This window comes from Somniosus microcephalus, unplaced genomic scaffold (genome assembly GCF_052327205.1).
Source record: "Somniosus microcephalus isolate GS21.2 unplaced genomic scaffold, FLI_Smic_1.0 scaffold1045, whole genome shotgun sequence".
NCBI classification, from domain to species: Eukaryota; Metazoa; Chordata; class Chondrichthyes; order Squaliformes; family Somniosidae; genus Somniosus; species Somniosus microcephalus.
The window spans coordinates 1-12,500 of record NW_028226232.1 but is presented as its reverse complement, the minus strand read 5'-3'; the positions used below and the strand labels follow the sequence as shown (position 1 = coordinate 12,500).

General features: G+C 59.5%; 1 protein-coding gene across 3 annotated transcripts in view; it reads left to right on the top strand.

Annotated features, from left to right (window-relative positions):
• LOC147080882 (1-phosphatidylinositol 4,5-bisphosphate phosphodiesterase beta-3-like) overlaps positions 1-12,494 on the top strand; it is a 55,854-nt gene extending 43,360 nt beyond the window's left edge. The window contains exons 12-17 of one of the 3 annotated variants that reach the window (XM_085981046.1): positions 2,452-2,496; positions 3,014-3,233; positions 5,113-5,278; positions 8,221-8,297; positions 11,197-11,277; positions 12,409-12,494. In XM_085981046.1, coding sequence (XP_085837172.1) covers positions 2,452-2,496; positions 3,014-3,233; positions 5,113-5,278; positions 8,221-8,297; positions 11,197-11,277; positions 12,409-12,475 — 656 coding nt within the window. In that variant the 3' untranslated portion in view covers positions 12,476-12,494. Of the gene's footprint in view, positions 1-2,451; positions 2,497-3,013; positions 3,234-5,112; positions 5,279-8,220; positions 8,298-11,196; positions 11,282-12,408 lie in introns of those variants that run through there. The other 2 variants (XM_085981047.1, XM_085981048.1) reach the window with 2 other exon arrangements.
• Positions 12,495-12,500: the final 6 nt, after the last annotated feature.

The following is a 12,500-nucleotide window of genomic DNA, read 5'->3' as shown; positions in this document are numbered from 1 at the left end:
ACTCGCTGGAGCCCGGATCCACGTTCTGGGCCCCGCGCCTCGGGAAGGATCTATCGGCCTCGGAGGGGGGGCAGCGCAGATTCACCAGAACGATACCCGGGGCTAAAAGGGTTAAATTCCGAGGACAGGTCGCACAGACTGGGCTTGTATTCCCTGGAGTTTAGAAGATTAAGGGGTGATCTAATCGAGGTGTTTGAGATGATTAAATGATTCGATCGGGTCGAGAGAGAGAAACTATTTCCTCTGGTGGGGGGAGTCCAGAACAAGGGGGCAGAACCTTCAAATTAGAGCCAGGCCGTTCAGGGGTGATGTCAGGAAGCACTTCTTCACACAAAGGGTGGTGGAAATCTGGAACTCTCCCCCCCCAAAAAGCTGTCGAGGCTGGGGGTCAATTGGAAATCTCAAAACTGATTTTGATCGATTTTTGTTGAGTCAGGGTATTGAGGGTTACAGAACCAAGGCGGGTGGATGGAGTCAAGGTACAGATCACCCGCGATCTGATGGAATGATGGAACATGCTCGAGGGGCTGAATGGCCTCCTCCTGTTCCTGTGTAACAGGCTCGAGGGGCCTGAATGGCCTCCTCTTGTTCCTAATGTAACAGGCTCGAGGGAATGAATGGCCTCCTCCTGTTCCTGTGTAACAGGCTCGAGGGGCTGAATGGCCTCCTCCTGTTCCTGTGTAACAGGCTCGAGGGGCTGAATGGCCTCCTCCTGTTCCTGTGTAACAGGCTCGAGGGAATGAATGGCCTCCTCCTGTTCCTGTGTAACAGCCTCGAGGGGCTGAATGGCCTCCTCCTGTTCCTGTGTAACTGGCTCGAGGGAATGAATGGCCTCCTCCTGTTCCTGTGTAACAGCCTCGAGGGGCTGAATGGCCTCCTCCTGTTCCTGTGCAACAGGCTCAAGGGGCTGAATGGCCTCCTCCTGTTCCTGTGTAACAGGCTCAAGAGGCTGAATGGCCTCCTCCTGTTCCTGTGTAACAGGCTCGAGGGGCCTGAATGGCCGCCTCCTGTTCCTGTGTAACAGGCTCGAGGGGCTGAATGGCCTCCTCTTGTTCCTAATGTAACAGGCTCGAGGGGCTGAATGGCCTCCTCCTGTTCCTGTGTAACTGGCTCGAGGGAATGAATGGCCTCCTCCTGTTCCTGTGTAACAGCCTCGAGGGGCTGAATGGCCTCCTCCTGTTCCTATGTAACAGGCTCGAGGGGACTGAATGGCCTCCTCCTGTTCCTGTGTAACAGGCTCGAGGGGCCTGAATGGCCTCCTCCTGTTCCTGTGTAACAGGCTCGAGGGGCCTGAATGGCCTCCTCCTGTTCCTGTGTAACAGGCTCGAGGGGCCTGAATGGCCTCCTCCTGTTCCTGTGTAACAGGCTCGAGGGGCCTGAATGGCCTCCTCCTGTTCCTAATGTAACAGGCTCGAGGGACTGACTGGCCTCCTCCTGTTCCTGTGTAACAGCCTCGAGGGGCTGAATGGCCTCCTCCTGTTCCTGTGTAACAGCCTCGAGGGGCTGAATGGCCTCCTCCTGTTCCTATGTAACAGCCTCGAGGGGCTGAATGGCCTCCTCCTGTTCCTGTGTAACAGGCTCGAGGGGCCTGAATGGCCTCCTCCTGTTCCTGTGTAACAGGCTCGAGGGGCCTGAATGGCCGCCTCCTGTTCCTGTGTAACAGGCTCGAGGGGCTGAATGGCCTCCTGTTCCTGTGTAACAGGCTCGAGGGGGCTGAATGGCCTCCTCCTGTTCCTAATGTAACAGGCTCGAGGGGCTGACTGGCCTCCTCCTGTTCCTGTGTAACTGGCTCGAGGGAATGAATGGCCTCCTCCTGTTCCTGTGTAACAGGCCCGAGAGGCCTGAATGGCCTCCTCCTGTTCCTAATGTAACAGGCTCAAGGGGCTGAATGGCCTCCTCCTGTTCCTGTGTAACAGGCTCGATGGGATGAATGGCCTCCTCCTGTTCCTGTGTAACAGGCTCGAGGGGGATGAATGGCCTCCTCCTGTTCCTGTGTAACAGGCTCGAGGGGGCTGAATGGCCTCCTCCTGTTCCTGTGTAACAGGCTCGAGGGAATGAATGGCCTCCTCCTGTTCCTGTGTAACAGGCTCGAGGGAATGAATGGCCTCCTCCTGTTCCTGTGTAACAGGCTCGAGGGGGCTGAATGGCCTCCTCCTGTTCCTGTGTAACAGGCTCGAGGGGCTGAATGGCCTACTCTGGGGCGCGGTCCAAATTGACCTGGGCCTGTGTGTATGAGTCTTCTTTCCCGCACTCCCGCACCTCTATCGGGATCTCCCTGGGGGCTCGGCTCTCCCCTGGCGGCAGCCGGCCCCGGCTATTCAACCGAGGGGGGCATCGCGGCTGATCCCAATCCGGCCCTCGCCCGACGTCCGGATTCACCGCAGCGCCGGGGGTGGGGTGTGTGTGACTGGACACGTCGATATTTCTCTTCTTTTTTTTTGTTTAAAACAGGTAACTCGCGGCTGCAAGAGGATTTAATCCCCAGCATATTATCAGGTAAGGGTGGCGTTGGAGTGCGTGGGTGTTGCCGCGGTGACGGGGATGGGGCAGGCCGGTGTTAGAGCGGTGACGCCCTGCCTCAGGGTTCCGACCACCGCGGGCCCCAAACCAGGCCGTCGGCCTCGGAACCGGCAGCGGATGTGTTCGGTATGTAAGATCCATTGAATCGTTGTCCGAGCTTCTTCCCCGCTCGCTCCAGCTCCGGAGCAGGAATCCTGGCTGGTCTCTCTTTTCCCCCCCACTCCCGAAACTGGTTTAGCGGGGACGGGCGAGGGGCTGAGGCCAACTGTTGGACCAGGCTGGGCTCGGCCTACTCGGGCCTTGGAGCCTGGGCCTTTCCTGCTGTGTGTGTGTGGGGCTCGGTACCAGAGCAGGTGGAGCAATTTCTCACCCGGTGTTTGGACACAGTATCTGTAAAGGTGAGGGGAGTGCGCGTGGGGCCTACGGGTGTGAGTGTGGCGTGTTTCTAACCCCCCTGATACCCTCTCTCTCTCTCTCTCTCTCTCACTGACAGAAGTGACGGCTCTGTCGGTGGAGGAGCTGAAACAGCAGAAAGCCTACGTCAAGCTGCAGAAGAAACAGCACAAGGAGCTGCGGGAGCTGAAGAGGAAAGACCTGAAGAAGATCTCGGCCTTAAGAAAAGAGCAGGAGGGCCGACTGAGCCAGATTCGGAGCGAGAACCACCGTCGCAAATCACAGGTGGCCAAGGAGATCAAACGCACCAGCAGGAGAAGGTGAGTCCAGAGAGAACCATCTCCCCTCCCGTCCACACTCTCGCTCTGTCTCTGGGTCAGAAGGATGTGGGTTCGAGCCCCGCGACGGAGACTCGGGCCCCATAATCCTGGCCCGACACACCCAGTGCCAGTACTGCGGGAGCGCCGCACTGTCGGAGGGGCAGTACTGAGGGAGCGCCGCATTGTCGGAGGGGCAGGACTGAGGGAGCGCCGCACTGTCGGAGGGGCAGTACTGAGGGAGCGCCGCACTGTCGGAGGGGCAGTACTGAGGGAGCGCCGCACTGTCGGAGGGGCAGTACTGAGGGAGCGCCGCACTGTCGGAGGGGCAGTACTGAGGGAGCGCCGCACTGTCGGAGGGGCAGTACTGAGGGAGCGCCGCACTGTCGGAGGTGCAGTACTGAGGGAGCGCCGCACTGTCGGAGGGGCAGTACTGAGGGAGCGCCGCACTGTCGGAGGGGCGGTACTGAGGGAGCGCCGCACTGTCGGAGGGGCGGTACTGAGGGAGGGCCGCACTGTCGGAGGGGCGGTACTGAGGGAGCGCCGCACTGTCGGAGGGGCGGTACTGAGGGAGCGCCGCACTGTCGGAGGGGCAGTACTGAGGGAGCGCCGCACTGTCGGAGGGGCAGTACTGAGGGAGCACCGCACTGTCGGAGGGGCAGTACTGAGGGAGCGCCGCAATGTCAGAGGGGCGGTACTGAGGGAGCGCCGCACTGTCGGAGGGGCAGTACTGAGGGAGCGCCGCACTGTCGGAGGGACGGTACTGAGGGAGCGCCGCACTGTCGGAGGGGCGGTACTGAGGGAGGGCCGCACTGTCGGAGGGGCGGTACTGAGGGAGGGCCGCACTGTCGGAGGGGCAGTACTGAGGGAGCGCCGCACTGTCGGAGGGGCGGTACTGAGGGAGCACCGCACTGTCGGAGGGGCAGTACTGAGGGAGCGCCGCTCTGTCGGAGGGGCAGTACTGAGGGAGCACCGCACTGTCGGAGGGGCAGTACTGAGGGAGCGCCGCACTGTCGGAGGGGCAGTACTGAGGGAGCGCCGCAATGTCAGAGGGGCGGTACTGAGGGAGCGCCGCACTGTCGGAGGGGCAGTACTGAGGGAGCGCCGCACTGTCGGAGGGGCAGTACTGAGGGAGCGCCGCACTGTCGGAGGGGCGGTACTGAGGGAGGGCCGCACTGTCGGAGGGGCAGTACTGAGGGAGCGCCGCACTGTCGGAGGGGCAGTACTGAGGGAGCACCGCACTGTCGGAGGGGCAGTACTGAGGGAGCGCCGCACTGTCGGAGGGGCAGTACTGAGGGAGCACCGCACTGTCGGAGCGGCAGTACTGAGGGAGCGCCGCAATGTCAGAGGGGCGGGTACTGAGGGAGCGCCGCACTGTCGGAGGGGCAGTACTGAGGGAGCGCCGCACTGTCGGAGGGGCGGTACTGAGGGGAGGGCCGCACTGTCGGAGGGGCAGTACTGAGGGAGCGCCGCACTGTCGGAGGGGCAGTACTGAGGGAGCACCGCACTGTCGGAGGGGCAGTACTGAGGGAGCGCCGCAATGTCAGAGGGGCGGTACTGAGGGAGTGCCGCAATGTCAGAGGGGCGGTACAATATTTATCCCTCAACCAACATCACTAAAACAGATGATCTGGCCATTATCACATCACTGTTTGTGGGAGCTTGCTGTGCGCAAATTGCCTGCCGCGTTTCCTACATTACAACAGTGACCACACGTCACAAAAAGTACTTCATTGGCTGTGAAGCGCTGTGGGACGTCCTGAGGTGATGAGAGGCGCGATGAATATTTTCTTGATACCAGAGGATGTTGTTGTGTTACGGTTTGGTTCTGGGATATTCTACATTTTTCTGATTTTGTACCCCCCCCCCTCCCCCGCCGCAGCTCACCGCAGTCTCCCGACCCCCTCGCCCGGCAGCTGGTTGCATTGGAGAAAGAGACCTCGGAGAAGGTGGTGGAAGTGCAGGAATGGCAACTGAGGGAGCTCCTGCAACTGCGCGAGGCTCAGCACCACGTCGAGAAGAGCAGGAAGCAAGACCACCTCAAACAGGTGAGGGCGGTCCCGAGGGAGGGCGAGGGAGGTCCCGCGGGAGGGCGAGGGAGGTCCCGCGGGAGGGCGAGGGAGGTCCCGCGGGAGGGCGAGGGCGGTCGCGAGGGAGGGAGGTCCCGCGGGCGGGCAAGGGAGGGAGGGTCCCGCGGGCGGGCGAGGGAGGTCCCGCGGGCGGGCGAGGGAGGTCCCGCGGGAGGGGCGAGGGAGGTCCCGCGGGAGGGCGAGGGCGGTCGCGAGGGAGGGAGGTCCCGCGGGCGGGCAAGGGAGGGAGGTCCCGCGGGAGGGCGAGGGAGGGAGGTCCCGCGGGAGGGCGAGGGCGGTCGCGAGGGAGGGAGGTCCCGCGGGCGGGCAAGGGAGGGAGGTCCCGCGGGCGGGCGAGGGAGGTCCCGCGGGAGGGCGAGGGCGGTCGCGAGGGAGGGGAGGTCCCGCGGGCGGGCAAGGGAGGGAGGTCCCGCGGGCGGGCGAGGGAGGTCCCGCGGGAGGGCGAGGGCGGTCGCGAGGGAGGGAGGTCCCGCGGGCGGGCAAGGGAGGGAGGTCCCGCGGGAGGGCGAGGGAGGGAGGTCCCGCGGGAGGGCGAGGGAGGGAGGTCCCGCGGGAGGGCGAGGGAGGGAGGGAGGTCCCGCGGGAGGGCGAGGGAGGGAGGTCCCGCGGGAGGGCGAGCGAGGGAGGGAGGTCCCGCGGGCGGGCGAGGGAGGGTGGTCCCGCGGGAGGGCGAGGGAGGGTGGTCCCGCGGGAGGGCGAGGGAGGGAGGTCCCGGGAGGGCGAGGGAGGGAGGTCCCGCGGGAGGGCGAGCGAGGGAGGGAGGTCCCGCGGGAGGGCGAGCGAGGGAGGGAGGTCCCGCGGGCGGGCGAGGGAGGGTGGTCCCGCGGGCGGGCGAGGGAGGGAGGTCCCGCGGGAGAGGGAGGGAGGGAGGTCCCGCGGGAGGGCGAGCGAGGGGAGGGAGGTCCCGCGGGAGGGCGAGGGAGGGAGGTCCCGCGGGAGGGCGAGGGAGGGAGGTCCCGCGGGCGGGCAAGGGAGGGAGGTCCCGCGGGAGGGCGAGGGAGGGAGGTCCCGCGGGAGGGCGAGGGCGGTCGCGAGGGAGGGAGGTCCCGCGGGAGGGCGAGGGAGGGAGGTCCCGCGGGAGGGCGAGGGCGGTCGCGAGGGAGGGAGGTCCCGCGGGCGGGCAAGGGAGGGAGGTCCCGCGGGAGGGCGAGGGAGGGAGGTCCCGCGGGAGGGCGAGGGCGGTCCCGCGGGAGGGCAAGGGAGGGAGGTCCCGCGGGAGAGGGAGGGAGGTCCCGCGGGAGGGCGAGGGAGGTAGGTCCCGCGGGAGGGCGAGGGAGGGAGGTCCCGCGGGAGGGCGAGGGAGGGAGGTCCCGCGGGAGGGAGGTCCCGCGGGGAGGGCGAGGGAGGGAGGTCCCGCGGGAGGGCGAGGGAGGGAGGTCCCGCGGGCGGGCGAGGGAGGGAGGTCCCGCGGGAGGGCGAGGGAGGGAGGTCCCGCGGGAGGGCGAGCGAGGGAGGGAGGTCCCGCGGGGAGGGCGAGGGCGGGTCCCGCGGGAGGGCGAGGGAGGGAGGTCCCGAGGGAGGTAGGTCCCGCGGGAGGGCGAGGGAGGTAGGTCCCGCGGGAGGGCGAGGGAGGGAGGTCCCGAGGGAGGGAGGTCCCGCGGGAGGGCGAGGGAGGGAGGTCCCGAGGGAGGGAGGTCCCGCGGGAGGGCGAGGGAGGGAGGTCCCGAGGGAGGGAGGTCCCGCAGGAGGGCGAGGGAGGGAGGTTCCCCCCCGCGGGCGGGCGAGGGAGTGTGGGATCTCATAAAAACATAGAAGATAGGAGCAGGAGTAGGCCATTTGGTCCCTCGAGCCTGCTCCGCCATTCAATGTGATCATGGCTGATCATCCAAATTCAGTACCCTGTCCCTGCCGTCTCCCCATATCCCTTGATCCCTTTAGCCTTAAGAAATATATCTAACTCCTTCTTGAATATATTTAATGAATTGGCCTCTACTGCCTTCTGTGGTAGAGAATTCCACAGGTTCACCACTCTCTGGGTGAAGAAATTCCTCCTCATCTCTGTCCTAAATGGCTTACCCCTTATCCTTAGACTGTGAGCCCTGGTTCTGGACTCCCTGACCATCGAGAACATCCTTTCTGCACCTAGTCTGTCCAGTCCTGTTAGAATTTTATAAGTTTCAATGAGATCCCCTCTCATTCTTCTAAACTCCAGCGAGTATAAGCCCAATCGACCCAATCTCTCCTCATACGTCATTCCTGCCATCCCAGGTATCAGCCTGGTGAATCTTCGCTGCACTCCTTCCATGGCAAGAACATCCTTCCTCAGATAAGGCGACCAAAACTGCACACAATACTCAAGGTGTGGTCTCACCAAGGCCCTGTACAACTGCAGCAAGACATCCTTGTTCCTGTACTCGAACCCTCTCGCTACGAATGCCAACATACCATTTGCCTTCTTATATCTCTATGTTTCTATCTCCGGGCGGGCGAGGGAGGGAGGTCCGGCGGGCGGGGCGAGGGAGGTCCGGCAGGCGGGCGGGGGAGGTCCGGCGGGCGGGCGGGGGAGGTCCGGCGGGCGGGCGAGGGAGGTCCGGCGGGCGGGCGGGGGAGGTCCGGCAGGCGGGCGGGGGAGGTCCGGCGGGCGGGCGGGGGAGGTCCGGCGGGCGGGCGGGGGAGGTCCGGCGGGCGGGCGGGGGAGGTCCGGCGGGCGGGCGGGGGAGGTCCGGCAGGCGGGCGGGGGAGGTCCGGCGGGCGGGCGGGGGAGGTCGGGCGGGCGAGGGATGTCCGGCGGGCGGGGGAGGGAGGTCCGGCGGGCGGGCGGGGGAGGTCCGGCGGGCGGGCGGGGGAGGTCCCGTGGGCGGGTGAGGGACCTCCTGCAGTGGGTGATGGGGTCGGGCTTGCGTCCCGTAGTTCCTGATTGCAGCCACGTGTAACCCCTGGTTAACCACTCTTTGTCACAGCTGCAGAACAAGCTGAGGGACGTGGCAGTCGACTGCCAAGCCACACAGATAAAGAGACTCCGGGAACTTTGCGAGCGGTAAGCGACATGCCTTTTGCTTCAGCCAACATCACTTTAAAACGAAAATCACCCAGATGATCTGGTCATTAACACATTGCTGTTTGTGGGAGCTTGCTGTGCGCAAATTGGCTGCTGTGTTTCCTACATTACAACAGTGACCACACTTCAAAAAAAGTACTTCATTGGCTGTGAAGTGCTTTGGGACGTCCGGTGGTCGTGAAAGGCGCCGGGGGGAGAAATGCAGGTCTGTCTTTCTTTCATCTGCGGATCAGGACTGTCCCTTTAAGAAGAGGCTTCCATTGCGACTCTCTCGCTGAACACGCCCGTTAACTTGATGGAGACTCGCAGCCGGATTCACCCTGCCCTCCCCGAGCCTGCTCCGCCATTCAGTGAGATCACGGCTGATCTGTGACCTAACTCCATCTACTCTGCCTTTCCCCCAATCACTTAATACCTTTGGTTAGCAGAAAGCTATCAATCTCAGATTTAAAATTAACAATTGACCCAGCATCGATTGCCGTTTGAGGAAGAGAGTTCCAAACTTCTCCCACCCTTTGTGTGTAGAAGTGTTTCCTAATTTCACTCCTGAAAGGTCTGGCTCTAATTTTTAGACTCTGCCCCCGAGTCCTCGACTCCCCAACCAGCAGAAATAGTTTCTCTCTCTCCACCCTATCTGTTCCCCTTAATATCCTGAAAACTTCCATCAGATCACCCCTTAACCTTCTAAATTCTAGGGAATACGACCCGAGTTTGTGTAATCGCTCCTCGTAATTTAACCCTTGGAGTCTCCAGAAAAAGGCACCTCGAAAGAAAAAGCTCCTCCCGGAGTCTCGCTGATTCGCAAATTCTCTGTCTCTGTCTCTCTCTCTGTCTGTCTCTCTCTCTGTCTCTCTCTCCCTGTCTCTCTCTCTCTCTCTGTCTCTCTCTCTCTGTCTCTCTCTCTCTGTCTCTCTCTCCTGTCTCTCTCTCTCTCTCTCTGTCTCTCTCTCTCTCTCTCTGCCTCTCTCTCTGCCTCTCTCTCTGCCTCTCTCTCTGCCTCTCTCTCTGCCTCTCTCTCTGTCTCTCTCTCTGTCTCTCTCTGTCTCTCTCCTCTGCCTCCCTCTCTCTGCCTCCCTCTCTCTGCCTCCCTCTGTCTCTCTCTCTCTCTGCCTCTCTCTCTGCCTCTCTCTCTGCCTCTCTCTCTGTCTCTCTGTCTCTCTCTCTGTCTCTCTCTCTGTCTCTCTCTCTGTCTCTCTCTGTCTCTCTCTGTCTCTCTCTGTCTCTCTCTCTGTCTCTCTCTCTGTCTCTGTCTCTCTCTCTGTCTCTCTCTCTGTCTCTCTCTCTGTCTCTCTCTCTGCCTCCCTCTCTGCCTCCCTCTCTCTGCCTCCCTCTCTCTGCCTCCCTCTCTCTGCCTCCCTCTCTCTGTCTCCCTCTCTCTGTCTCCCTCTCTCTGTCTCCCTCTCTCTGTCTCCCTCTCTCTGTCTCTCTCTCTCTGTCTCTCTGTGTCTCTCTCTCTGTCTCTCTATCTGCCTCCCTCTCTCTGTCTCCCTCTCTCTGTCTCTCTGTCTCTCTCTCTCTCTCTGTCTCTCTCTCTCTCTCTCTCTCTGTCTCTCTCTCTGTCTCCCTCTCTCTGTCTCCCTCTCTCTGTCTCTCGCTCTCTGTCTCTCGCTCTCTGTCTCTCTGTCTCTGTCTCTCTCTCTCAATTTTTTTTTTCAATTCAAATGCTTTATTGGCATGAAAGTTTACAGGGAACCATATTGCCAAAGCTTACATAACAAAAAGTACAGGTTTCCAACATTCTGTAGGTGTCAAACGTTTTTGACCCTCGTTGGGTACAGACAATATTAATTTAAACAGTCGTTGACCCTCGTTGGGTGCATTCAGTATTAATTTAAAACAGTCGTTGGGTACATTCGGTATTGATTTAAACATTTTTAGTGTATATATGCTATGGGTGTGCTCATTAGTCACTCACTGTTCCTCAGGTTGTGACATGTTGTTACATATTGGGCACCAAGATATGGTCTGTCTCCCTCCCCCAGGACTATTCTTAATTTTGACAGGTCATCCAATTCTTTGAAATCTGGGGTTGTAAGGCTGAGCTTGTCAAAATATATGTTTCTTGTCTCGTTGAATTTTTCGCATTTTAGGAGGAAGTGCACCTCTGTCTCAACCTCGCCGGCCAGACAGTGATCACATATTCTATTTTCTTTAGGTTGCCAGGATTTCTTGTATCTTCCTTTTTCAATTGCCAGTTGGTGGTTGCTTAGTCTGTACCTGGTGAGGGTCTGTCTCTGTTTTGTGTCTCTGATGGTCGAGAGATAGTCTGCCAGTTTATATTCTCTTTATAGGGCCCGGTAGCATTCTAATCTGCTTTGGCTTTTGGTTATTGTGTTCCAATGTTCCAGGTAGGTTTCTTTGCATTGTTTAATGATTTGGTTCACTTGGAATGGTGTTTGGGGAGCAGTGTTGGTCTGGGACTGGTCAGGGTCCGGCTGGGTAGGAGAACTTAGTTTCAGTAACAACTGACTCACGGGACTCATTTCTGGGTTCAGGTCTTGGGTCTGGAGGGCTTTGAAATGAAGGGTGTCTGGGGAACTAGATTTGAGGTGGTTTAGAAAGTTTAGTGCTCGTTTTTGGATGTTTATTATCAGTGGGTATCTGCCTAGTTCGGCTCTACATGCATTTGTTGGTGTTTTCCTTTGGGTGCGAAGAATGCTTCGGCAAAATTCTGCATGTAGGGCTTCTATTGTGTGTTTTTCCCATTTAGTGTCTCTCTCTCTGTCTCTCGCTCTGTCTCTCTCTGTCTCCCTCTCTCTGTCTCCCTCTCTCTGTCTCCCTCTCTCTGCCTCTCTCTCTCTCTCTCTGTCTCTCTCTGTCTCTGTCTCACTATTTGATGGGAATTCATCGATTGTTTTTTTTAATTGGTAACTTTCAGGGAAAAGAAGGAGCTTAAAAAAAGACTGGACCGGAAACGGCAAGATCAGATAAACGAGGTGAAACTCAAGGACAAGCAAGCGTGAGTACCTGGGGGGAGCCTCCCGGGGCAGGTACAGCACGGGTTAGATACAGAGTAAAGCTCCCTCTACACTGTCCCATCAAACACTCCCAGGGCAGGTACAGTATGAGTTAGATACAGAGTAAAGCTCCCTCTACACTGTCCCATCAAACACTCCCAGGGCAGGTACAGCACGGGTTAGATACAGAGTAAAGCTCCCTCTACACTGTCCCATCAAACACTCCCAGGGCAGGTACAGCATGGGTTAGATACAGAGTAAAGCTCCCTCTACACTGTCCCATCAAACATTCCCAGGGCAGGTACAGCACGGGTTAGATACAGAGTAAAGCTTCCTCTACACTGTCCCGTCAAACACTCCCACAGCAGGTACAGCACGGGCTAGATACAGAGTAAAGCTCCCTCTACACTGTCCCATCAAACACTCCCAGGGTAGGTACAGCACGGGTTAGATACAGAGTAAAACTCCCTCTACACTGTCCGTCAAACACTCCCAGGGTAGGTACAGCACGGGTTAGATACAGAGTAAAACTCCCTTTACACTGTCCCATCAAACACTCCCGGGGCAGGTACAGCACGGGTTAGATACAGAGCAAAGCTCCCTCTACACTGTCCCATCAAACACTCCCAGGGCAGGTACAGCACGGGTTAGATACAGTGTAAAGCTCCCTCTACACTGTCCCATCAAACACTCCCAGGGCAGGTACAGCACGGGTTAGATACAGAGTAAAGCTCCCTCTACACTGTCCCATCAAACACTCCCAGGGCAGGGACAGCACGGGTTAGATACAGAGTAAAGCTCCCTCTACACTGTCCCATCAAACACTCCCAGGGCTGGTACAGCACGGGTTAGATACAGAGTAAAGCTCCCTCTACACTGTCCCATCAAACACTCCCAGGGCAGGTACAGCACGGGTTAGATACAGAGTAAAGCTCCCTCTACATTGTCCCATCAAACACTCCCAGGGCAGGTACAGCACGGGTTAGATACAGAGTAAAGCTCCCTCTACACTGTCCCATCAAACACTCCCAGGGCTGGTACAGCACGGGTTAGATACAGTGGGTCGAGACTGACCTGCTGAGTGACCACTGACCATGCGTGACCTCTGACCTGCGCCTCTCTGTCGTTTTCAGGGAGCTGACCGAGATCAATCGACGTCACATCAGTAAGGTCGTCAGTCTGATCAAGCGGGTAAGTTGACAGAGTCTCGCTGTGCCATCCACTG